The sequence below is a fragment of the Uranotaenia lowii genome, chromosome 1, assembly GCF_029784155.1.
Source record: "Uranotaenia lowii strain MFRU-FL chromosome 1, ASM2978415v1, whole genome shotgun sequence".
Classification (NCBI taxonomy): domain Eukaryota; kingdom Metazoa; phylum Arthropoda; class Insecta; order Diptera; family Culicidae; genus Uranotaenia; species Uranotaenia lowii.
The window spans coordinates 32457020-32484407 of NC_073691.1; the positions used below are offsets into that span (position 1 = coordinate 32457020).

Consider the following 27388-nt stretch of genomic DNA (forward strand, 5'->3'; position numbering starts at 1 on the left):
TGATATCTGCTGCATTCATAGTTCCCTGGGCAAAATTATTTAACGCATTAACAAAGTCTAAGTCGTCTTTCTGCCTCATGACCTCAGTTAATTCATAAAATTCAAAATCCGCCCATAAAGGGGAAAGATCCAACGTCACCAAACAATCTCTGGGAGGGTTAAAAATGAATCTATCTTTGACCGGCGGAAGTTGTCGGAAATCTCCTACGGTTATTACAGATAAACCACCAAAACTTTCATCAACTCCTGTAATTTGGCGCAATCTTGTATCTATACGACTAAAAATGGTACTTCCAACCATTGATATTTCATCTATAACTATCAATTTACAATGTAACAACTGTTGACGTAAATTATTTGCGACGTCCATAGGTAAATCTGGAATGTTTCTAGTTTCAGTCAAAGGTAAGGCAAAGGCTGAGTGTAAAGTATTCCCTCCAATTAAAAAGGCAGCTTTACCAGAAAACGCGCTTAATAACACTTTGACAGAATCTGATGATTGCCAAACTGAGGTTTCAACACAGTACTCTAGAAAATATGTAATCAATTGATATATTGTTGATATAACTAAACTTTTTCCAACACCTGCTGAGCCGGAGATAAAAATTTTAAAAGGTAACTTGTTCAGTTTAAAACATTTGTAAATATGAATTACAATTTCTCTTTGTCTGTTATTCAGCTTCCTTAGATTTTCAAGAAGATCACGTTTGTTTACTTTCGGAGGAGCCGAATACACAAATGGAGTAAACGTTTTCGGTCTATCAATACCCCCTTGTATAAGAATATCAATTTCATGATCTTTAGACAACTGATTTTGTTCGAATTCGGAAATTTCTTCGTTTTCTAATTCTGCTCTATTATCAATTGCGGCTTCTATTGCTTTGTCTATTACATCATCTGACAGTATTTGAAATTTAGAACGATTTCTAGTAATAACATCTAGGTTATTATTATACACTTCCAACCAGTTTACTGTTTCAATTTCATTGATTTCATTTCTCCAAGGATAGAATAGAAGTAGTTGCTCTCGATAATAATTGTCGGGATCTTGTTCGATTTTGTATCGATTATATCTTAGAATCCGAGCTATTTTTCTTCTCTTATGATTAGGATTTTCTCTATCTACTTCTGTTTCTTCAATGTCCTCTTCTTCGTCAGAAATCTCTGACCTGTTCTTATCAGGACGTCTTTTTCCTTTAGTTTTAAAATAAAATGCAGCGTACTCAGCTAAACAAATGTTCTGTAAATCTACCCGTTCCGCATAATATGTTATGATATCTTTACCAGCGATATCAGTACTATCTTTGCACATTGATCTTAATTGTTTTTCTGATTTAAGAAAAACTACTCTATCTTCAGATTTACAGGTGCTGATATATATATGAGTTCGACTGAAATGGGACAAAGGAATACTTAAACAGTGATAAATAGCTTCGCTGACACTCATTAGATTCGAATTGATAAATTTGTTAGCAATTGTCCTTAACTTTTCAAGATAAGTAGTATTTCTTTTATCTAATTCATTTTGCAGTTCTTTCAATTGCTTCGAGAGTCCTGATTCAGACTTAGCTATGTAATCAACAATGTATGCTGCAACGCCGTATTCATCTAGAATAAGCTGCAAATCTGTATTTGATTCCATTAAATTCAATATTATTGGATTATAAGAATTGATATCAACTTCACAACTCCTGCGTTTGTAAAATATTGTAACTTTACTTATAGAAGCTCTTAAAGCGTTAATGTAATCATCTTTTGTCAAATCTAAGCTTTCTAAAATTTCTTCAAAACTAAGATTGGATCTTTCTTTACTTGAATATAGAACTTCCATCGTTTCTTTTATTTTCTGTAGATTTCTCTTAACCGCTGCAGTAATTTCGTTCTTGGGCAATGGTTTTAAAATTTTAGTTTCTGATAGAACAAATTTTGGAAAATTAAATCTACATGTGTTTTTATTACTTCGTCCTTTTGAACATGTATCAGTGTGCTTGTGACGCAAATATTTACAAAGTGGATTATCAGCGTCATACTGACATGTGATAAATGTATCTGCAAATTTTTCAAAAGCTTTTATACTATCTTCATCATTTAAATCTAGACAAGGTGCATCTTCAATGAACAGTAACATATGATCGTGGGGAGATCCCCTCATTTGAAATTCGCGCCTTCGGTAAAAGTCTGTTATTTTATACGGTTGGAATGGGCCTGAGCTTTGTTTCATTAGTTTTATTAGCTCAGTAATTTTAAAATCATAGTACAATGCTGAGTAAACAGGATTTTCTTTGATAAGATCGTGTTTTTGTTGTTCCGGAAGGTTAAGAGCTTGCAATAACGAAATTTGTTTCCCTGTAGTCTTCAATACCAAACCTTGTATCAATTCAGGCCATTTATTTTCAACTGCAGACACGGTTAAGAAAAACATAGGTTTTCCGCACTGCCGCAACATCGCAAAGAGATTCTTTTTCTTCGAGCTCCAAAAACTTGGAGAACATCTGATGTGCTTTAAAAAATTCAACCCATCATTATGCTGCCTAAGCTCTGTAATAAACTGGGGATTCAATGCTTCCTCAACTGTAACACCTTTAGCATTAGATTTCTTTTTTAGTGTAAGTGTAGTTGAACTAAGAACTTCTGATTCTAATTTGATTTTGGCCAAATATAAAATTCTGAATGCCGAAATTTTTACTGTGTGGCAGCGAACTTCCCATTTAATTAAATCAGATCTTGTAATATTTTTGTTAAGTATTTGCCTTTTTTTTCCAGCGAAAATTTTTGGAAAACAAAAACATTCAACATCTGGTTGAATGTGAACTGAAACAGGCCAGTGATTTTGTCCTGGAGCCATAACAATAGTGGCATGTTGTGCCGTTTGTTGATTGAAGTCGAAAAGTAAACATTCATCATCATCATCTACCAAATGTTCATAAAATTCATCATCGACCTCTAAACCGTCTAATTGTAAATTAGAATTCACTTCTTGTTCTAATCCAGAACAGGGTTGATTATCCCTAATATTACCTTCGTCGCTTTTAGCAACTTGATTTTCACTGTCATCTAAATTTATGACATTGTTCCGATTGATTTCTTCCGTGAAAATTCTCATATCATGAGAAGAAACTTGTATGTCATGTTTTTTGTATAATTCAGTATTTTTCAAATAATCAAGAGCTTCTGATACATATGACGCACGGACCAATCCACTAATATATGTGGAAGAGTGACCCATATGTCGTTTGAACTCCACCGGTATAGGAATAACATCAAGATTATTTAGTTGTCTTGGCAAAGACGAAACCATAAGGGGCACACTACTAGGCACATGAATTGCACTCCCTTTCATTCCAAGCTGTGGATTACAAGCACGTTTTGACATGAGAACAACCTTTTGGAAAGCAACATAAGGAGAAACTATTCTTTCTTCAATATCATTAAGTCTTGTAATGCATTCAGGAACCGGCGGTAATTTTAAGCCCCAACTTGTAGCAAGCTTAGGAATTTTACGTTCTCTTACATATTTAATGCAAGTTTTGCAAAGATAATTACAAGAATTTTGAAAATAATAATTCAAAGTGCGTGAATCGCAAGTATTTTGAATGTTTTCGTTTTTCATAATTTTATCAATTATCTGTTGAGAAATTTTTTGAACACTCTTAAAGAAAAATGAACCCTCGCAGCTTGCGCATACATAACTGGGCATCTGCTTTCTATTCTCAATGAATTCCCTTATTGATTTCGATCGAATATCATTCGAACGAATTAGAAGGTTGTAGTATCTGTCTCGATGAGCTATGAATTCATTCATTCTTTGCTCCCGTCGTAATAATCTGTTGCGTGCAATTTCATTATCATGATACGATTCATTGCTTCTTTGTAAACGCATATTCAAGAAATTTGAATGATTCGACGCAGCTTGGACGTTTATGTTTGTTAAACGTTTTTCTGCTAATCTACATAAAATGTTATTCTTCTCTCTTGCATAGTATTCCATGTTTTCATTCCTTGTCTTACGCATACGAAATCTGTTCATTTTTTTTTCATTTTCGTAATAGTTCATATCTGCTCTTATTTTTCGCATCCTTTTAGCATTTTTTTCTCGATTGATCGAAGATATTTCAATATCTTTTCTTTTCCTCTGAAGTAGAAACTGGTTTCTTTGTTGTTCTTGATCTTTATATGATTGATCATCGTTTACAATAGGATAAGCATCATCATCAATTGCTTCTGTATGATTCAAGGTTTCTCTCTGTCGATATTCTTCACTGTAACAATTTTGATTTGTTTGTATATCTTTCAAAATTGTTGCGTTTGGTTTATTAGAAAAACTGACATCTGGTTTCATTCTTTGATCATGTATAACGGAAGCGAGTTTTTTAATTTTCTTTTGCTTATCGTGTAAACGACGTTTGTCCGCTTTGTATTGCGACGAATATTTTTTGGTGCGAGACATGTTTTAAAGCTGAAATCAAAAATTTGTAAAAGTTTCCAATTTTAATTTGTTCATAAAAATTCAATCATAACTTTAAATAAATTTAATTAAATAATCAAAAATAAAGCATTCGTAATTTGTTGATTGTTGATCGGAACAAAATTTAAAAAAATAATTTCGAAATTTACACCCCTTTGGCTCTGAAGGTCTTATTTTAACCAAATATTAGATATCAATCGATAATGTCAATAGAATTTGTTCATGGCTTATGATATACATAGCTCAGTTGGCATATCAGTTGCTTCCTGAGCCGATGTCCGTGTGTTCAAGCCCAAGAGTAAACATCGATCAGAGTTGTACCGGATAAGCTTTTCAATGACTTTCCGCCAACTGCATCGTTGAAATAAGTCTCGAATGCCATAAAGATGTTAAAACGACTATAATCAAAACAAAACAAAATTTTTTTTTTACAATACTATTTTAAAATAGAAACCAATTGAGGCGCCAGAATCAGATGAACATAATTTTTATTCGAAAAATTAAATTTTCATAAAGGGTTGTAGGTGAATGAATAAAATTGAGGTTTCAAATATACTCCTCAAAATTTATAAGCGTTTCATGATGAAAGCTCACGTTTCATGATGAAAGCTCACGCGAGAATGTTGTTTCAAAACAACAATATACAATAGTGTTCATGCATATCTCGCCTGAGCTTCCATTACGTCGTATGAAACTTCTTGAAAATTCATAAAAAAAACTGCTTCAACAGTTATCAAAAGAACTTTAAGATTTGTATTTTACATATAGAATATGTTGTCCAGGTTACAAATATTCAAAATGTGAATGAGTGCGCCTAGTTAATATCAGTTTTTGTATTATATCGTTATAAAACTTTTTGTTTACATTTTGTTTCATACGACTTAATGAGAGCTCACACAAGATATAATGGTTACATATTGTTGAAGCCACACGTAAAAAATGGAATTATTTCAATATTATTCAGCTCATAAAATATTACCACTGAATCCTGATTCGCTTGTAATGAAGGCTCGAATGCACTTTCATCCCTCTGACACCAAATAATTACTTACAAGTTTTGGCTAGCTATTTTGGAAACAAAATCAACTTCTTAAATAATTTCATTTGATCAGTTTAGAAGTTTTCGGGAGGGTCATACTTTCCACCGCTCTTTATGCAATACATTAGAAAACCAAATTTATATTGAGTTCGGTTGCCAGACTGAATTTTGAGTAGCTAAGAATAAAGGCTTGACAAAGATTGAAAATAAAATTCAGCTGACCCCACAACAAAACAATCTGACTGCGAGGTCATCGGCCCCAAAACACAGCCTCAGCTGATACTGTTGCCACCAACCACCGGAAGCATAGTTCGCACAGACTAAGGGAAGGAGTAATAGTGACAGGCTACGTTCATACAGTTAGCACAGGAGTAAACGTGCATCATTCACCCCGACGTAATATACCATTCACATGTGTACTCATAATAAGACAACATATTGCGTAAGTGATCACTGTACATTATCAGTTTACTGCCCGCAACATTGCCGACTTACGCGAGCATGATATCTGTCCGAAACATTATAAATCCGGACTGCAAAGTTAGATTTGGACTTGCGAGCCGTACAAAGTAGCTTCTCTATTCCCTCAAGCGAAAGCTTCTTTACTTGTAATTAAACACGCGTATTGAAATTTCCAATGAATCTTATTAGATTTAGAAATCGAAACCAATCACTTGAATTAGACAAATTGGAATTGGAATTCTATTGGACAAAAAGGAATGAAAACAGAATCTGTAGTCTGAAATACTCATGACCTTGTAATATATCATTCATAAATTTAGATTCTTATTCTAAATCTGATTAGGATGTCTTAGTTTGAGAAAATGAACACTCTGAATCTAGAACCTGAAATTTATTAATATATATTATATTCATTAAAACCTGAAATTGAATTCATGAATATGAATTTCAAATCTAAAATCGGAATTTGAATCATGCATTTGAATATGGGACAAAATGATGATTTTTGAATTTAAACTGTGATTCTGGATTGTCAGTCTGCATCTGATTTGAATTTTATTTAGATGCAGAATTTTTAACTCCAAATCTGAATAGTAAATATGTATGAATAGTGAGTTTTATTCTGAATATGAATTCTGTGTTTGGATTCTGGATCCGTTTCAAAGTGTTAAAATAAGCAAACATTTCCAGAAAACAAAATCGACATTATTCTGAATCTGGATTATGAATCTGAATCTGAGTTCTGAAATAGAATTTTCAATTTAAATTCTAATACTAAATTATGAACCTAAATCGATGTTCTCAATCCCGAACCTAAATTTCAATGAATCTGAAATCTGAATCTAAGTTTGTGTTAAATCTAGATCTAAATTCAGAATTTCAATTCTGTATAAAAATCATAAATATTAATCTAATTATGAATCAATGTACTGAATCCAAATTCTGTATCTGCAAACACACATTGTTTTCAAGAAGAATTACTTCATCACCTCCTTTTGTTTCGCCTCATTTTTTGGCTTTTGAAAATTATAAAAAACAAAATAGTCAGCTTTTTATTTAGATATTTAATGTCTTTTTTAAATGAAGAGTTTATCACTCAGCTAATCAGCACTTCCGATATTTAAGGTTGGAATATAAAACAAATAGCTCCTAACAATCATGATAAAAAGAATCAAAATATTCGTCAGTACAAATTCAAAGAATAAATATATTAGTTGATTGTAAAAGAATTAAAGATTTTCCCTTACTTCCGAATGTTGGGATTACAATACAGAGTTTATCGTCAAGGACCCGCTTTGTTACGAGAAAATTGAAATTGAAAATGATACACATCGACTCCACATAGGAGTTGAAATTAATAGTCGCTATAAACATCCGTTATTCGGAATCGTATCTTTTTCGCAACATTTTTGAAAAATATTTTACAATATTATTCAAATATACTCTTCATTTTTAGGGCTCTTCTACTTTAAAGATATAAGATCATAATGTCATAGAAACGGGATAATACAAGATATTCCAGAATTCAATCATTCAAAATTTTTCAATTTGTTTACAATTATGTTATTATTTAAGTGAAAATTATAATTATTTAAAAAATAGTTTGTCCTATAAAAAAATTTGAATCCTAATTTCTTAAATTCATTTAGGATTTACTACGTTCGAAATACTTAAATCATTACTCAGAATTTATAAATCTATCATTATATTATTACTTTGTATCATGTGTATCCAAATATAACTTATAGACTGTAAGAAAGGCTACAATCCACTGTTAATAAAATAAAATAAGCAAACATTTCCAGAAAACAAAATCGACATTATTCTGAATCTATCCATCTATCCATGCATCTAAGCTTGTGTGAAATCTAGATCTAAATTCAGAATTACAATTCTGTATATCAATCATAAATATTAATCTAATTTTGAATCAACATATGTACTGAATCTAAATTCTGAATCTTCAAACACACATTGTTTTCTAGAAGAATTACTTCCACACCTCTTTTTGTTTCGCCTCGTTTTGTTGGCTTTTTGAAAATTTTAAAAAACAACATAGTTGGCTTTTAATTTGAATATTTGATGTCGGAACATAAAAACAGATAGCTCCAAACAATCATGATAAAACAAATTAAAAAATTAGTCAGAACAAATTTCAAGAATAAATATATTGGTTGATTGAAAAAGAATTAAAGATTTTCATTTACTTCCGAATGTTAGGATTGTTTCAATAAAGAGTTTGTCGTCAAGAACCCGCTATGTTATGAGAAAATTGAAATTGAAAATGATACAAATCAACTCCACATAGGAGTTGAAATTAAAAGTCGCTGTAAACATAATTTTCACTTGACCAGTTTCTAACAGCGCCCTCCTCCACCCCTGATGACAGGGGACAATCGAAGCCCCGTTTACAAGAAATAAATTTTTGCAAGGTCGATGTTTCATAGCTAAAATATGCGTTTGCACTTACCTCCTGTATTATTCGCACTTGTCCCACTGTGTATTATCAACCGTGAATATTATTCTCACTACTTTATATTTTCCAAAAAATTACTCTTTCCACTCGAATTTTGGAATTGTAATCGTATTCACTCACCTTTCAACGAAAAAGCGGTTGAAAATATTTTTTTCTAGACATAAAATGCCAAACAAAAACCCACTTCTCACACGCTCCTTTTTTAGTACCCAAAATTAAGTTTGACCAACATTCAAAACGTTGTTCGATTCTAAGAACTTAAACTTGAGTTATCATTTTCCTCCTTTGTGTTGTTGAACTGAAAGCACATAGCGAGTTAATTTTTCGTTCGCTTTGGATAACCTATGGAGTGTACACAGAAAGAACGGAGTATCAATGATTCTAACACAGAGTCCTATGATCAGTTAAATATATATTCAAAATCAATTAGAAACATGATTTTTTAATTACAGATTACAATATAAAAAAAAGGTCCCCAGCCATATGTTTCAAAGAATTCTGATTTCTCTGGGTAACCTATGGAGTGAAGACAGCGATAATAGAGTATGAATGATTCTAACACAGAGTCCAATGATCGGTAAAATATATCTTCAAATCGATCAAGAACATGAATATAAAATTGAAGATTACAATGTAAAAAAAGGTATCTAACCATGAATTTCAAATAATTCAACGTTTGCTCTGGGATCAAACGTTGTAGTGAAGACAGCAAGAACAGAGTATCAATGATTCTAACATAGAGTCCAATGATCAGTTAAATATATATTCAAAATCAATTAGAAACATGATTTTTTAATTACATTGGACAACGATTTCTCTGGGTAACCTATGGAGTGAAGACAGCGATAATACAGTATCAATGATTCTAACACAGAGTCCAATGATCGGTAAAATATATTTTCAAATCGATCAAGAACATGAATATAAAATTGAAGATTACAATGTAAAAAAAGGTATCTAACCATGTGTTTCAAATAATTCAACGTTTGCTCTGGGATCAAACGTTGTAGTGAAGAGAGCAAGAACAGAGTATCAATGATTCTAACATAGAGTCCAATGATCAGTTAAATATATATTCAAAATCAATTAGAAACATGATTTTTTAATTACAGATTACAATATAAAAAAAAGGTCCCCAGCCATATGTTTCAAAGAATTCAACGATTTCTCTGGGTAACCTATGGAGTGAAGACAGCGATAATAGAGTATCAATGATTCTAACACAGAGTCCAATGATCGGTAAAATATATTTTCAAATCGATCAAGAACATGAATATAAAATTGAAGATTACAATGTAAAAAAAGGTATCTAACCATGAATTTCAAATAATTTAACGTTTGCTCTGGGATCAAACGTTGTAGTGAAGACAGCAAGAACAGAGTATCAATGATTCTAACATAGAGTCCAATGATCAGTTAAATATATATTCAAAATCAATTAGAAACATGATTTTTTAATTACAGATTACAATATAAAAAACCATTTTATAATTTATAATTCGGAGCTTCGGTTCCGAAATTTTTGAAATGGTTCGGTGTAAACTGAACCATTAAAATGAAAAAAATTCAATCATTGGCCGGGAAAATATGAACTGGCGTCTTCCTCCCATACGGTTTCTGTCACCATGACATCAAACCTGAGAGGGAGTGAAGCCTGTCTGTTCCCCCTTTCACACATCGACAGGTCCATACTTTTCGATAGCAAGCGCGTATCTATGACGTCACATATAATTTGACGTCATATATACGATAATCTTGATTTTAGTGATTGCTTGTTGTGGCCAGCCAGCTAAATTGACACGTTTTTTGGTGTGATGATTTGATGATTATTACTATGAAAATTTATTTTTCAAACTTTTTTGTTTTTTTTTTCTTTCTTTTATACATTGAAGAGGGAAAAAAATCAAATTTTTTAAGACAAAAATCATTTTTATTGTACTTCCCAGTTTCGCAAAAACGTAGTGACAAAGTTTATAAAAAATCACACCAATACATACAAATACACTGACATCGTCTGAACTCGTCGAGCTGATTCGATAGGTACCTATAAAGGTATATCTAAGACCCATAATTAATGATCTCCCAAATCGACCGATAACTATACCTTTCTGAAAGAAAGGCAAAAAAGGTTTCCAACCATGTGTTTCAAATAATCAACATTTGCTCTGGACCTATGGAGTGAAGACAGCGAGAAAAGAGTATCCATGATTCTAACATAGAGTCTGTGTAGCGGTGATATAACGTCACATAAATAATAACATCGCGCATTACAAGTTAAAAAAAATTATGATTGAAAGTAAACTGTTCAACCAAGCCATGTCTGCATGGGGCTTGACATTTTAAGATCAAGAAAGCATTTGTGGGCTGACTAAAGGATTGATTGTATTAATTTCAAAACGTTACACTCCTTGATAAGCATTTGAGTTTTAGAGATTAAAGGCATCAACTGATAATCACAGGAAATGAGAGGCCTGTTCTGATAACATGATGACAATGACTTAATTCTCTGGTGAATTGTTTTGTCATAGCTCTATATGATGAAAGCTCTACCATGGCATCCTGGTAAAGATTGCATAGTTTTTTTTTCTTTAAGTTAAACTTCCAGCAGCCTGTGCGTTTTGAAGATGTTCTAAGTATATTCCACCTTTTATTGCTCAATGTAATACATTTTTTGTCTTCCACAATTGATCGAAGATTTCAAATTGAATTTCCTTAAAAACAATAATACTGATTATAGTTCACATGGTAAAATTGATGAATTGATGTAGCAGACATTAGCCTTTGGTAACAGTCAATGATGTTGTCTTGCAAAAAAAAAATGAAATTTAAAAGCACAAAACGCACATACGCTAGTGTTTCCATTCGCAAAGCGCTATCCCGAGATGCACTTTTGAATATCCGATCCGTTGCAGCGGTCATTCACGCTGGATGAAGCGCGAATCCAACTGCTGAATTTAGTGGAATACTCTGGTTAGGTCACATAAGTCGGCCCTACGCAGACTTGGTTGAGTTCCTAGAGTTACCTTTAGCACAACGCTGATTTTAAGCCTAGGATATCCTTTGTCACATGCCAAACATTTGAATCAGTATTCTCCGTAATAACAGGGTTTTGTATTTCAGAAAAACCTTTTAACTTATGGTTTCTTGCAGTAGGTTTAAAATAAACCACTCTCGTTGTTCTTCAAAAAAGCTTCTTTACACTGGCAGGCATCAAGTTCGCCCCGAGAACAAAACAACGTTTGACTTGCTAACGGACTGTAGGGCACGAACTAGTTGTCGATGACGATTAACTATGCAGCAGAAAAGCATAAAGGTGGTTGAGACCATAGGCCATGCTACCGATCGTGTATGTTCGTCGATAAGGTGAACTGCACTTTAGTCAATTTTCCATCAAAGCTCTTAACACAAGATGACGAGAGCGGTTTGCCAGAATTTATAATTTTTTTAGAAGTGTTGAGAAGTACGTGTTGTTTGCCAAAGTAGTCACAGTTATCGTTAAAAAGCTGAAAAAAAAACAGAGAAGAGAGTGTTGTTGCTTCATAACGGGTTAATTTTTTTCAGCCAAGCACACTATTGTTACCTTAGCATTAAGATTTCGATCACGATCACTATTTTTGCGGATTAGCAACCTGTTCTCGAACCATAAAAATAGACTTCGAAGTTGGATTGTTCTTTTTTTCGAATAAGTTTTGCAGCTAATTCGTTTGGAAAAAAGGAACATTTTTTTCCGCATTGGTGTCCTTAGAATTTTGTATATTGCTTGCTCGCGGCTCTCCGGGAGGTGTCCCCACTTCCTACGCTGGAATAAACAATATCGACATGGGATTTGTTAGTCTTTTATTTCAAACGAATTTCCGGTCAACAGAGCTTACCGTTAAATAACTCACGAAGTCAACTGCCATGGTGGACAGGCTGTGGCAGCCTAACTTCGTCATCCTTTGAGGCATCGAGAAGTCTGCAACGCGCTGTAATGTTGTGGGACTCTCTTCCATGAGATCATCCAGGGAAACTATCTCTTGCCTCGACGGACAAATCTGTTCTGAATACATTACTTTCGCCCCGATCCAGATGACGAGCACACTATTTTGAACATGTTTATTACAAAATGAATACTGATAAGAAATGAAATCAAATGGGCAAAATGGATCGGTCAAAGCTGGTGGATTTGATTTGTTTACATTGATGGCTCCGCTGTTGTCACTTCTACACGCAAAAATGGAAACCATAAAATTAATAAAATATCATCCCAAAGTGTGAATAGGACCAGCGCGCCTACAGCTACGGGTGGTTGCATATTGAAGAAAAGTAGGCAAGACTATTTTGAAATTTTTGTAAATTATGTCAGTTTTGTAAATTTGTTTAATTTTTTGCTATATTGATTCTGTTAATTTTGCATATCCTGAAAACTTTTTCAGTTATATGATTTATATTCATTTTATCTATCCAGTTTTGCCAATTTTGTAAATGTTATCATTTCTGTCAAACCATTCAAAATTGGTCAATTTTGGTTAATTTTTGCCAAATTTTTGCCATAAATACGAAATTTGTCAGGTTTGTTTAAAGATAATAAAAGTTTGTGAATGTTGTCTATTTAGTAATTTTTATCAATTTTGTCAATTATGTCCACTTTGTTATTTAAGAAAATTTAAACCATTATATCATTTTTGTAGTAATTGACTATTTTGACATTTTTGTCAATTATGTCGGTTTTGTAAATTTGTTTTGTAAATCGTCTAGCGCTGGATTGCATTTGAATTTTTGGATTTTAATCTGAATTCTGAAACTCACTATTGGACCCGATTTTTTTTAAATTAAGTTTAAAATCAGAAATACTTTAAAGTCCAGGTAATTCAACATCTTGAAATTAACGCGTCTGTACAAAAAATGTTGATAAAATTAAATTGGGTGAAACTTTTTGTTGATGCATTTTCGTTTGGACGCGAAATTACGCCTATTTAAAATGGGATTTTTTTTATCCGGGTAGGGCTAATAGATAGCGTCGATTTTTTTAAATAGGATTTGATTAGATGTTCCGAAGTTTCAAAAGCGTTTTTTTCGAGCTAACTGATAGTTTCGCCTTTATGAAATGTTACGTTCGTTTGTTGCTAGGTTTGTTTACATTTGGCGCGTTCGCCCTTTTTCAAACTTACTACAAAATTATCTAACAGATTCACGCTTGATTCGACGTATCGAAGCCAGCCATCGCTGCAGAAAAATGCGGTGTTTAACGCTACACCCATCGGTTTGATACGACAAGTTTGGGGTTGTACCCCTTTATGAAACACCGTATTATCATAATACGAATTTAGAGCTTCAGCTCTTAAATTTTTGAAACCGGTTCAGTTAACACTGAACTGGTACAGAAATTAAATATATTACAAATTTACTAATCTTTCCTACTCCTTCTTCCCGCTCGTTTTGTCGTCATGAAGACGTCATGAGTGGGAGTGGAGCGCGCCTATCGTGTAGCGAGTAGCGTGTAGCGAGCGCGCCTATCGTGTATATGACGTCATATATACGATAATCTTGATTTTAGTGATTGCTGGTTGTAGCTAGCAAGCCAAATTGGCACGTTTTTTGGAGTGAAGATTTGATGATAATTACTATGAAAATTTATTTTTCAAACTATTTTGTTTTTTTTTCTTTCTTTTATACATTGAAGAGGGAAAAAAAACAAAATTTTTAAGACGAAAATCATTTTTATTGCACTTCCCAGTTTCGCAAAAACGTGTGGACAATGTTTACTAAAAATCACACATGCACACACAAATACACTGACATCGTCTGAACTCGTCGAGCTGATTCGATAGGTACCTATAAAGGTATATCTAAGACCCATAATTAAGGATCTCCCAAATCGACCGATAACTATACCTTTCTGTAAGAAAGGCAAAAAATCGATCTTTTAAAACAATTCATTTTTGATTTGAAAACTAAGAACCTTTTGTCTACTACATAGATATAGGACTTGATTTTAGACTTTTGCTTTGAAGTATGATTTCAAAGGAGTTCAAAGACTTAATGTTGGGACCCCCCCGTCATCATCGTCATCAACCAACTCATCCGCTGACAGCCGTCAGCCTGATAGACGTCACGGTTCCAACGGTAATGGGCGGAAGCTCAACATAAGTGTCATTCCATCTTTACCTTTTTATATTGCGATCTCGAGTAGTTAACACGTTTATTGTAGTCCTTACAGTTTTAATATACAAATACAATTTTAAACTGTATAAAAGTGTTTTACTACGCCCACACAAAGTTATCGCAACAGTGGCGACGAGTATTTTTTCGAATCCGTGCTAAATTGTGCGTCGATCCGTCGTTTAAAAAGAGTCGCGAAGTCGGGAACCTCTAAATCGTCGCGTCATCGATCTTTTTGATCGCGATGCTTCCAAGCTAGACGACGCAGCAAAAATAAGACTCCTTCTGAGGAAGTTGAGTCCTCACGACCATCAGCGGTAAAGCAGTTTCATACTACCCAAGCTCGCTCGAGACTTTTCATTCTCGGAGACGGTGGAAAAGCTGAATTCTTTGTTTGGAGCGTCTATCTCTTCGTTCCGGAGGCGCTACAGTTGCCTGCAGACTTCAAAAGAGGAGAGTGAAGATTATTTGGCATATTCCTGCCGTGTGAATAAACCTTGTGTTGATTTCAAGCTAACCGAATTACAAGAAGAACAATTCAAGTGTCTTATTTTTGTGTGTGGCTTGAAATCAACCGTTGACACTGAGATCCGTATGAGGCTTATCAATAAACTGAACGAAAATGTGAACTTAACGTTACAACAAGTTGTCAAACAGTGTAACAGCCTAGTGAACCTCAGACAAGATACGGTCTTGGTGGAAACGGCTCCAGCAGTGAAAGTGCTGGCCCAGAAAAAGTGGCCGAAAAAGCTAAACCAGCACCCGAAGAACAACAATAATTTTCATCCAAGAACACCGTGCTGGTCTTGCGGGGGCATGCACTATCACAAAGATTGTCGCTTCCGTAAGCACAAGTGCAAACAGTGTGGAAAAATCGGACACCGCGAAAGATATTGTAAGTGCTTTTCTTCGAACGTTTCGTCATCTGCGTCCGGGAGGCATAAGAAGAACAACAAAAGTGTATCAATCAACAAAAACATTGAGTGTGAACCAACTTACCACCGGACGCAAATTTGTAAACGCAAAAGTGAATAGTGTATTATTACGGTTGCAATTGGACACAGGATCGGACATCTCAATCATCTCCCACCGATCCTGGGTCAAAATTGGCCGTCCGAAGATCCAGCAAGCAGATTGCTGTGCCAAAACAGCGTTCGGAGGGCCGCTCAATCTGGTATCACAGTTCCAGTGCCAGATCACAGCCAACGGAATCACCAAGGGCGGTCGGTGTTACATCGCTCCGTCTAACGTCAACCTCGATATTTTCGGCATCGACTGGCTTGACTTGTTTGGATTGTGGGACAATCCGATCAGCACTCTCTGCAACAAGGTCCAAGTTCAGCCATCCCAGAGCTTGGCTGCCCTGCGAACACGGTTCCCTAGAGTTTTCACGGACAAGATGGGCCTGTGCAACAAATCTCCAGCCCATCTAGTGCTCAAGGGTGATCCAAAGCCGGTGTTTCGACCGAAACGCCCGGTCGCTTATAGTATGGAAAGTGTCGTCGAAGAGGAACTCCATCGGCTCGAGAAATTGGGAATCATCAAGCAGGTCGATTTTCCCGATTGGACAGCACCAATTGTCGCCGTGCGGAAGCCGAATTCGAATATGCGCGGATTTCTCAACCGGCCTCAACAGCGTTCTCGAACCGAAGCTGGCGGGTAGTTGCCTCTTCCGGATGACATTTTTACGAGAATGGTTGGCTGTCGGATTTTCAGCCATATCGACTTATCCGACGCTTACCTGCAGGTTCCGGTGGACGAGGCAAGCCAGCAGCTACTCACCATCAACACACACAAGGGCTTATTCCGGTACACAAGGCTCTCGCCAGGCATCCGATCCGCTCCTGGTGCGTTTCAGCATCTGGTTGAGACAATGCCAGCAGGCCTAGCATCTACATCCGGGTACCTCGACAACATTCTGGTGGGTGGCAGGAACGAGGAAGAACACCAGCGAACCTTTTCTCGTTTCTACAGCGGTTGGAAGAATTTGGGTTTACCGTCCGAATCGATGCAGGTTTTACATGCCACAGGTTAAGTACCTGGGCCAAATTCTTGATGGCAACGGTATCCGGCCTGACCCAGCAAAAATCGCCCCCATAGTCAACATGCCACCCCCACACGTCGTGCCGTCGCTGCGCTCCTATTTGGGGGCGGTGAATTATTATGGGAAATATGTTAAGGAGATGCGTGCCCTACGGTACTCCATGGACCAACTGCTCAAAACTGGTGTCAAGTTCGAGTGGTCCAAAGCTTGCCAAACCTCCTTCGACAAGTTTCGGGAAGTTCTGCAGTCACCGTTGCTTCTGACACATTTCAATCCGAAGCTAGACATCATTGTGTCCGCCGACGCCTCCAATGTCGGCATTGGCGCCCGCATCGATCATCGCTTTCCTGACGGCAACGTGAAGGCAATTTGTCATGTTTCCCGTGGCCGCACCCCGGCCGAAAGCAATTATAGCCAAACTGAAAAGGAGGGCCTGGCTTTCATTTTCGCGGTCACACGGTTCCACCGGATAATTTACGGTCGTCGCTTCATCCTGGAAACCGATCATAAACCGCTCCTTTCCATCTTCGGATCCAAGCAAGGCATCCCCGTCTTCACAGCCAACCGGCTACAAAGATGGGCCTTGACTATATTACTCTACGATTTCGAAATACGCTATGTGTCAACAGATTCCTTCGGCCACGCCGACATATTATCACGGCTTATTAATCGACACATCCGGCCAGAAGAGGAATATGTTATTGCAAGCCTTGAGCTCGAACACATGGTAAGAACTGTTGTCCATCAATCGCTTTCGAATTTCCCACTTTCGTTTAAGGTCATCCAATCTGAAACTGGAAAAGACAACACTCTTCAACAAGTCATTCGGTTCATTCAGTCCGGATGGCCCCCGAAACAATCAAGTATCTCCGATGGAAAACTTCAACAGTTTTTCCAGCGACGTGAAGATCTCTCTGTTGTCGCTGGTTGTGTGATGTATGGAGAACGACTAACCATCCCGACCGGAAACCAAAAACGAGTGCTGCAACAGTTACATAAAGGCCATCCGGGGATCGAGCGAATGCGCTCCGTGGCTCGCCAATATGTCTATTGGCCTAGCATCGACGAAGACATCGCCAAACTCGTTCGGGCATGCCATGAGTGCGCAAGTGTGGCGAAAACTGACCGGAAAACCGACCTCGAATCCTGGTCAACTTCGGAAAAGCCATGGGAGAGGCTTCATCTCGATTACGCTGGTCCTGTTGACGGGTACTACTACTTCGTACTTGTCGACTCTTACTCGAAGTGGCCAGAAATCGTTCATACCAAGGAAATTACCACAACAGCTACTCTGCGGATGCTCCGCGGAATTTTCTACAGATTTGGGGTTCCGAAAAAGGTTGTGTCCGATAACGGCACACAATTTACCAGCTACCAGTTTGAGCGATTTTGTGACACAAATGCTATTATGCACCTAAAGACTGCACCGTTTCATCCACAGTCAAACGGCCTTGCCGAGAGATTCGTACACATCTTTAAAAGATCTCTCAAGAAAATAATCACCGGGGGAGAGGCACTAGGCGAAGCATTTGACACGTTATTATTGTGCTATCGTTCAACACCATGCAGGAGTGCACCGAGTGGGAAGTCGCCTGGAGAACTTCTGCTGGGCCGACTAATGCGAAACAGCCTGGATTTGCTTCGACCACCTTCCGAGGTCCACAAAGAAGGAAGAACCAACCAAGAAGATCAGTTCAACAAAAATCATGGTATTAAAGCGAGGAACTACAGCATCCAAAGTCTCGTTTGGGCCAAGGTGTACCGCAACAACGATTGGACCTAGCAAGCCGGTGTCGTCCTGGAACCAAGGTTGGCGATCTTCGCTCAGAATAGTTCTTCGACCTAATCATAGTCGCCAACAAATTTCTTCCCCTACGTTAAAAGGCTTTTCTCTTCATTCAACACATTCCTAAGCAAAGAATGGGACATATTCTGTTTGGGTTTTTCTCACTCTTCAGTGACCTGTTATTTTTGAGTAACTAACGGTAACCATCAAACAATCATCACTCTTTTTTTATCCATAGTTTCATGGTAACTAACTCAATTCTTAAAACAATCCTTCAATTCGTTTGTGAGTATGCTTCTTGGCGAATGATTCATGAAGCGAAGCGAAGAAAAGTTTGGATTGCTTTTGTCGTGTGGAAACAAAAATCAAGCGCTAATTGTTGAAAAAATGTAAGGTTTTCTGATTATTTGCTAACGTTCAGCTTTAAAATAATTTTTTATTGAAAATTTTCAGAAGTGCTAGATTTTTTTAACGATACGATGGGAACAACCGTTACAATAAGACTTATTACCGTCTCAAAGTGCAAAATTGCTACAACCAGTTTCCATCCCGTGGAAGATGCACAGATCAATCAATGCGGAATTGCTCTGAATGGTGAGATGAAGGATTAGTTTTGCAGCAGTAGCTTTGGTGCTACCCATTGTGAGCCTAAATGGCCAGCTGCACCGGGATTCTGTTCAATTATTGCTTTTATTATGTTATTTTAGAAAAACTAAACCGTAATAGGGTGATTTGCCAATCGTTGTCTCTTTACCCATTGTTGCACAGAGTAACTTCAATTATCAATATTTCAGCTGTTTTTCAACTTTTTCTCAAAAATAAAACTGAATCATGTTAATTGGAATGTTTACTGGTGAAATCATGCTTTGGCGATATTTTCTGTTGTAATGTATGCATCTAACGACAGTTTTGATTTTTCTTGTTTTTTTCGCGCTATTTTTGTGCTATTTGTTAAGCAAAACCTCAAGATTCCTTCTACGGCAAATAAGGTTTTACGTCAGAACAAAACGTTTTTCGTATCAATTTTCTCTACGAAACGTTTGTTGAACAATTTTAACACCATGATTTTGAAAAAAAATTACGATCCATACACAACCAGAAAATATATCAGATCGTGCAACAATTGGTCGACTCAATCTTCTCATGCCCCATTGTTGTACATAAGTCTGATGCAAGATATCTATGGAAATTTCAAATTTATTAATTTGTATACCTCCAAAAACATTGCATGGTTGTTTATACTGCCAAAAATAGCAATAAAAATTTTGGAATATTGAGGACTCAAAAAAGTAGTCCTGAATTAGCGCAACGTGTTTTGATTTGTACGGGAAATGAAAATTATCATTCCAAAATCACCCGAAATGTACTAAAAGTTACTAATACTTTTCAATCGATTCCGATTTTTTATTTTGGTTATGGTTATAACTTTTTTTTGCGAAATACTTTTCTTCTTCTCATGTTGGCAAAAAAGATGCATGAGCATTGGTAAAATCAATATCTAATCGAAGACAAACTTCATTTAAACTTTTTTTAAATTTCCTGGAAGATTTTATAAGCAAAAATTTCTTCGTCCATACAAATTTCCATATAAAATTGAACACATTCATTGATTAAATGCAACTGAAAAAAGAACTCGGATTGTCTTTAATATGACATGTTTTTTTTTGCTAAATGTTGGATAATTACGTTTAACATTAAATTTGAGTAATTTCTGTGCTTTAATTAATTGTTTTCCACTCAGAATGTTCATATTCTATGCACTCAATGTTGATTTTTAATAATTCAACCTTTATGCAATGACACTTCATATTTCCATAAATATATTTTATCAATCTTTAAATATTGAAATTGAAGTTTTGAGATTATTTAACTCGTTGAAAAACACATCCTTGTATTAAAAAGTCGGGCAACTTGCAATGTCTGAAAAATGTCATAGTCAATTAAACTGCTTTGTCCTTGTGGGACTCTTTATCCCGACTATTTACTCAACATTTAATGCAAAGAAACTGGATTTTTCTCTAAATAAACCCTGTTCTCAAATTTCGAGACGACAAATCTTAAAGTACTGTGTTTCATGTCAACAGCAAACCCCTTGTTTTTGATTATAATCTTGTCAAAACATTGTACCATAGGAAAACTTCGACCCTAAATCCCAAAAAACTTGAAGTCCAGGATCGAAAAATCCGAAAATATAATAAGATCAGATAATAATCTTGTCAAAATATTGTACATTAGGAAAACTTCGACACTAAATCCAAAAAAAATCGAAGTCCAAGGTTGAAAAATCCGAAAAATTACTTATCATGAGCAATTTAATCAGAAATTCAAATCTGCCGTCGAGCTAGACCCAAAACATTTGAGTGAAGTTTTATTTGGCTCTTTTTAGACAAATAAACAGTCATAACTTCGTGAAACTTAATTTGATGAAAACAGTTTTCCAGCCGAAAAATTGTTGGGAAAGTTTTCAATATGAATAAATGTTTCATGAAGATGTATGAAATGCTACAGAGGTGACATTCATTACAAATAATCCCACTTTCATAAAAAAAAAACCTTCAAAATAAATTACTTTTTTGAAAAGATTATTCAATAAGTCAGATGTAAGGTCTGGAACTATGGGCGTGATTGAGCCCATTTTTAAACATTAAATTGGTATGAATTAAATAAAAATCAATAGACTTCAAACTAAGTCCTGAAGCAATTATTTTATGAAATCACATTTTATTCATTGGGGTAAGAGGGGGCAAAACAGATCACGTCCTTTTATCCTTTCATCTGTAAATAGGCACTTTTAAAAGATTTAAATATCTTTCAGTTCTTTTCTTTTTTTTCTATGGAATTTCAAAAACACAAAATTTTATGTTGGTAGAACATATAAAGAAAAAAGCTCTATACTGGGCAAGTAAGGTCAAATAACACCTCACTCAGATGGCCCCAGTTAAATTCAGAGTCATATTTGAGTTTCTGAGGAAATTTCACGTGTGATAAATGCCATTCCAGATTCTCAAACCAGCGGCTTCGTGTTTTTTTCGATTTTGGGTCACAATTTTCGCATTGTTCTTTGAACGGTTTATATGGAAGACCCCCCTCAAAAGAGGCCGTCTCCACATTGGATTTCATTTGAACTAGAAATTCTCATAATAAACTTCCGTAATAAAAATCAGCCTCTTCGACCACATAGTGGCTGAACCTTAAGGAGATTTTTGAAATGTGCAACCATTGGAAAAAATCGGACAGCATTAGGTACAACATAAAATTCGCCTGTGCAACTATTGGACACAGACAAGCTCTTTTAAATGATTTTTTAAATTTTTACTTCACTTTTTTGAGCATTTGAACTTTTAGATGTTGTTTACTAAACCTGTATGAATGCAATCGACAAAAAAATCGAGTGAATTTGGTTAAAATGAATAAAATACAGCATAAAAACCAAAATCATGTGCTTAGCTGTTCAACTATTGGCAAATCACCCTAATTATGATTTTCTATACCGGGTTTCAAAGACTGTCTAATAATAACTTAAAATCCGTATGCTGGCCACTGTTCATAAACAAACTTTGCCAATTATATAGATAGTCAGTTATTCAAATCATATTTTCAAATAAGATTGGTTTGGGGTAAATATTAAGAAGTAAATCTGTTAGAAATGACTGGAAATAACATAAAATTGTAAATTTTGTTTGCTTTATTCAAATTACACATTTCATCGAAAAAACAGCGCTGGGAAATCATCCTCAAAGAATTATCAACAAAAAAATCGTTTTATGATGTTTATTGAAAAAGATGAGCAAAAAACTTGAACTCTAATTTATAAACATACATACATACATACATACATAAGTAGCTGTGGAAAATTTATTCCAGAAAAGTGTGAAAAAAAAAAACAATTACACAGCTATTAAACCAGATTGTATTTTTCGAATATGCCTTGCAATCGTCTCATTCTTCGTTTATATCATCGACATGGTATCGTGTAGAAATTGCAAAACCTGTAAAATTTAAGAATTCAATAATTATTCTATGAAAAAAAATTTCACTATGTTTATTACCATGATTCTACACAGAAAAAAATTTTGGCTATTACGTGTCACTGAAAACTGCAACCTTTAAAATAAATCACCTGTAATTAACAAAACCTGTAATTTTAAATTGTTTTCCTTGAAAGTTAACGAAGATTCATTTTTTATTACAGCAAATGTCCTGTAAAAAAGTTGTACACTAAGAATTAAATGTCACGTAATCATGTTTTCGACCTGTAAAATTACGGTAAATATCCTGCTCCTTTTTGTTACAGAACATTTGCGTAATTTTACAGGAAATAATTTTTCCTGTGTACAGGATTAAGATGAAATTGAGCTGAGGAAATCCAGCTCTAACTCTAAAGTCGGAATCACAGGTGGCCACAGGGGCTCCAATAGGATTTTGGAAGCCTGCCAATCGGGGTACCGGAACGGTAAGTTATGCTCGGTTAGCATCATCGCCAATAATGAGAATGTGATTCTCAGGCACGTTGAGGGAACACAATCTAGAAAAGCCACAGGAAAACGACTCGGCAAAGGTCACGTTTTTGGCACGACAAGGGGGTAGATACACAACCCCAACGTAGAGCTTCCGAGTACCCAGATCGATGCGGATCCACATTATTTCTTGATGTTCCATGATTCTTCGTCGAGCTGAAAATCTGGATCGGATGGCAATCAGAACTCCACCGGCAGTGGATTTAGTACTGTTGTGAGGACCTCGGTCTCTACGGAACAGTTTACAGTATGGAGCTGGAAAATCTGACTAGTAAGGGTTTTCCCGTTCAGTTAAAATTTGGTGAAAGCTTTAATATCGTAGTTGGAGCACGAGGTGGCTAGGAGATACTTGTTGAAGCAGAAGCTCATTGATACCGTCGACATTTTATTAATAGAGAATTAGTAGATCTTGTGACCCAGCTGATACACTGGATCGTTCAAGATTCACAAATAATTGCAATCAAAGTTTTTAAATAAGTTATCTATGTGGAAGTGTTTTACCTGTTAATCTGAATTCAAAATTGGTTATCCAAAAATTTGCTTACTAAATTATATGTTTTCCGATAATTACGATTTTCAGCTTGTAGGCCATAGTTCTCTGCTGATGGCTGTAATCAAACGAACAAATTTGAACTGTCGTCATATTTTGGTTTCAAAAGTTTTGGATTTTTCTAATAGGGTCAAGAAACGAAGACTAAATAAAACAAAAAAGAGTTATCGAGGTAATATGCTTTACTTTCTGATCAATGTTGAACACTTCACCTATTTTTCTTCAACCTCTTAACGGTAGTCCTCGTTTTTCGCGACCCCTTCCCTTTATTCTTTCTTCCGGCTGCCACCGCCTCATCCCGTTCAAAGACGAACGGCTCCAGCGTAACGTATTCGTAGTCCGAATTCCCAAACGGCAGCCCATAGTCGGCTACATACTCAAACGAGTTAGCCGCAATGGTATTTTCAGCGATGGTCTCAACCGTTGTCAGCAGCGGAGCTGCCGTTGCAAACGTCACCATTCTCGTCTCATCCAAGTAGTCCCGGGCAAATCGGTCGTCTTCCTCGGAGTAATCTTCTTCGGCTTCGATTGATGACTCTTCGGTGGTTGTTGAACGTTCGTCTGTTGTAGTTGCTGTTGGTGCAGCCATTCGTCGGTCGATTTCTGTTGAGGTTTCTTCCGTTGTATCGGTAGTGTCTAGTTCGGTTGTCGTTTCTGCTTCCGTAGAGGTTGTTACTGTTGATGTCGTTTGTTCTGTCGTTGTAGTCGATGGACGATTCGTTGTTGTTGTCCTCGTCGTTGAAGTTTTTACAGTTGTTGAACTCGTTCGAGTTGTGGACGGAGCTTTTGTAGTTGGAGAGCTTGCCCGCGTTGTTTTCGTTGTTGATGACAGCCTGATGGTCGGTCTTCTAGTCGTTGACAATGCCGTCGTCTTCTTTCGTTTCTTCAGTATTCTAGACGTTGGCGTGGGTTGCTTAGTTGTAGATATTCTTTTACCAATTATAGTTCTGACAATAACCTTTCCATCCTTTCGAACTATTATTTGTTTTTTCGTTGGTTGCCTTGGTTTCAGAGCAGGAGTTCTAACCGGATTCCCCGGTTGGCGACCGTTTCCATTCATTGGTCGTCTATTAGAGCCGACGAAGATGGTTCTAGGAGTAGGTGTCTTAGTGACTCTTCTGACTACAACTCTGCGCCCTGCACGTTTCGTTGTAACTTCATCGTAGTTTTCTTCCCCGTTTTGTGATATTTGCTGTTGAAGGAATTGTTATTATATTGTTATCGATAAACATTGTTTAATGCCATACTTACAGCGGAACATATCTGCAAAAATATAATTGAGAAAACAATAACTAATGACAGATTCATCTCTCGTGGAAGGTTTTCGCACGAATGCCGGAAACCCGTAATAGTCACCAGTAATTTATGAATTGAAAAAGCTTTATTCAACACCTGTACCCTTAAGTTAACCCCAATTATTCTACAATTTGATCATCCGGTTTTGAAAAATACATTAAACACATTGTTTTTTGCGTCATCACGGGACGCGAAGACTCTTTGTTACCCTTCTTGTTTTGATTGCCTTTCCGCCGGTCGTTTCGTTCCCGCTCTCGATTCCCACGTCCTCTGTTGGGTTTGGGTTTTTTACCGCCCTCATTACTCTCTTCACCACTTTTGAATTCATCGCTCTCCTTGCTTCGATTTGGAGCCTTTGGTTTCTTCCTCGGTTTCGTGGGTTTAGTTGTTTTCGGTGGTTTGGTTGCCTTTCGGTTCGTTGAAGTTCTGCCAGTTGTTGTTGAAGAGGTTATCGGCTCTGTGATAGTAATGGTATCCGTATGTCGATCCATAACCAGCTCCGTAATTGGTTGAAGGTCAGCAACTGTTGTTCGATTTTCTTCCGGAGTTGCTCGCTGTGTTTGACTCTCGGTTGGTTTATCATTGATTTCGGTTGTGATGTCTTTGATTTCTTCCGTCTCCCATGTTGTAGTCTTACCAAAATCAGTAGGAAATTTATCGTTGAACGTTGGAATTGGAGCGTCCATCTTATCTTCTTCAAATGTGAACGTTGGAGCTTCTCGTGTCGTGAACGCTGAATTTTTTGTTGAAGGGAAATCAAATCCTTGAGTTGAATCATCAATCGAGAGAGTAGTCTTCGATTGAGGTGCCCTATCAAAATCGATGGTAGCAGAAGTTGTTGTAGATTCCTCAAAACGGTCTAGATCACTAGTTTTGGGAACGAAAATCGGTTTGGAAGTCGAAGTCGTAGGATTTTCGAACGAATCTTCGACAACTGACGGAATTGTCCGGGTCGAATCCTCCCAAGCAAAAGAGGAAAGATTCTCAGAACTGGGCTCGGATGACGTGGTTTTCCTGGACAATTCCATTTCCGTGGTAATTCGTCCAAATTCGTCTTCTGTTGTTGAATCCAACAATTTGGTTACAGTTGTTGGATCTGCCGTTGTTCTCTCCTCTTTTGTAAGAGCAGCTTGCTTCGAAGTTACTGTTTCAAAGGCGCGTTCTGCTTCTGAAGTCGATTTGGGTGAAGTAGTAGGTCCCGAAGTAGGCTCTGGTTGATTAAACTCTTGAGTAAATTCTGCTCTGGAATCCAGTTTTGTCGATGGTTTCGACAGCTCGGATGTTATCGTTGTAGGTGTTTCGAAGCTAATCTGTGCCGAAGTGGATGATTCCGCTTGTTTCTGTGTCGAAAATTTGTTCCATTGAGTTTCGTCTTCAGGCAATGGGATAAACACTGGTGTTCTAAGGGTCTCCGCTTCAACTGTTCTTGTGATTGAGCTAGTAGAAGTTGAATCAGTACTCGTCGGTCTTGTAGTCGACCGTCGCCGCTTCCTTCTTGAAGTAGACTCCGTCGTTTGTGTTGTGACAGATGGACTTGTTCTGCTTGAGAAAGTCGTTGAAATTTTTGCTGCAGCTGTTGTCGAAGTTGATCGAATCAATGGTTTTAGTTTATCCGTTGTGAAGAAGCTTTTGGTTGTGGTTGTCGGAACCAGTCTCGCTGTACTTGGTTTGCCTGTTTGCAAAGCTGCCTTTGTTGGTGACGTTGTCAACCTTGTCGCATCTTTCGTAGAAGGCGTAGTCAAAATTGGTTTCGCAGTTGAGCTTTTTCGCATTCGCTGCTGAGGTGTCACATTGCCGTCCAGCTCAGAAGATGGTACTGTAACACCTACCGAATCGATTCGTATTGAAAAGCCAGAATTCGTCGTTCTAATTGAAGTATCCGGAGCACTTGTGGTTGACTTTCGACGTTTCTTGACGATTTTTTGAGGATTTGCAGAAGTGGCTATGGTTGAAGTAGTAGTTGTGGTACTAGGGGCTGTACTGGATCTCAGTCGGATCACTTTTCTGATCACTACTTTTGGTTCCGGAACTTTTCGGCAAATTGTTGGTGCAATAGGCCTACCGATGACACGTTGGCTGCCGACCTCGTGATGAAGGTCATGCTAGAAATGTTAATGTTTAAAAAAAAAAATCGTATAACTGCGCTAATTACTTACGCCATCGCTTAACTGACTTATCAACAGCACTATGAACACCACCAACATCATTGAAAAATTTTTAACCTTTACGCAACGTACGTCGATTTCATCCTGGATATATTTATAAACTTCCGACCGGCATGAATGAATTTTGGAAATTGAAGATAGGACAATGATTTTCCCTATTACATTTTGACAGACTGAACGGTTGACTGAATCAATTTAAAAGATATTAACGATGGATATTTTTAGAATATTCATTCAAACATTTTAGACCTTCCATCAAAATTCAATTTTACGTTGATTTCGTCAAAATACCATTAACAATAGTTATGGTATTCAAACAAGTATCTAACAAGGTTTAGATGATCTATTTTTCATGTTTTTTATAATCACAAAGGTATTTCACAAACACGAGCGAATTCAGGAATTCAACAAAATCGAAAGGCTCTTTTAGGTTTCCAGGAGAAAATC

General features: G+C 36.5%; 3 protein-coding genes across 3 annotated transcripts; 1 reads left to right on the top strand and 2 right to left on the bottom strand.

Annotated features, from left to right (window-relative positions):
- Window positions 1-11517: 11517 nt before the first annotated feature.
- Window positions 11518-12432, bottom strand: LOC129748852 (uncharacterized). The gene is made up of 3 exons (XM_055743621.1): window positions 12315-12432; window positions 12023-12241; window positions 11518-11945 (listed from the first exon to the last, which is right to left on the bottom strand). The coding sequence occupies exons 1-3, from the start codon at window positions 12387-12389 to the stop codon at window positions 11778-11780; spliced, it is 462 nt and encodes a 153-aa protein (XP_055599596.1). The 5' UTR covers window positions 12390-12432; the 3' UTR covers window positions 11518-11777.
- A 4256-nt stretch (window positions 12433-16688) lies between these two features.
- Window positions 16689-18410, top strand: LOC129758922 (uncharacterized protein K02A2.6-like). The gene has a single exon (XM_055756470.1). It carries the CDS (start codon window positions 16689-16691, stop codon window positions 18408-18410), a length of 1722 nt encoding a protein of 573 aa, XP_055612445.1.
- A 5278-nt stretch (window positions 18411-23688) lies between these two features.
- Window positions 23689-26980, bottom strand: LOC129758938 (mucin-2-like). The gene is made up of 4 exons (XM_055756471.1): window positions 26933-26980; window positions 24962-26878; window positions 24732-24743; window positions 23689-24672 (listed from the first exon to the last, which is right to left on the bottom strand). Exons 1-4 carry the CDS (start codon window positions 26978-26980, stop codon window positions 23689-23691), a joined length of 2961 nt encoding a protein of 986 aa, XP_055612446.1.
- Window positions 26981-27388: the final 408 nt, after the last annotated feature.

Excerpts from the sequence above, each read along its gene's own strand:
- LOC129748852 (XM_055743621.1), bottom strand. The coding sequence starts at position 12,389 with ATGCCTCAAAGGATGACGAAGTTAGGCTGCCACAGCCTGTCCACCATG. Across the intron at positions 12,242-12,314 it reads ACTTCGTGAGTTATTTAACG|CGTAGGAAGTGGGGACACCT; the intron begins GTAAGCTCTGTT and ends TGTTTATTCCAG. Across the intron at positions 11,946-12,022 it reads ATCGAAATCTTAATGCTAAG|CTTTTTAACGATAACTGTGA; the intron begins GTAACAATAGTG and ends TTTTTTTTTCAG.
- LOC129758922 (XM_055756470.1), top strand. The coding sequence starts at position 16,689 with ATGCCACCCCCACACGTCGTGCCGTCGCTGCGCTCCTATTTGGGGGCG.
- LOC129758938 (XM_055756471.1), bottom strand. The coding sequence starts at position 26,980 with ATGTTGGTGGTGTTCATAGTGCTGTTGATAAGTCAGTTAAGCGATGGC. Across the intron at positions 26,879-26,932 it reads TAAGTCAGTTAAGCGATGGC|CATGACCTTCATCACGAGGT; the intron begins GTAAGTAATTAG and ends TAACATTTCTAG.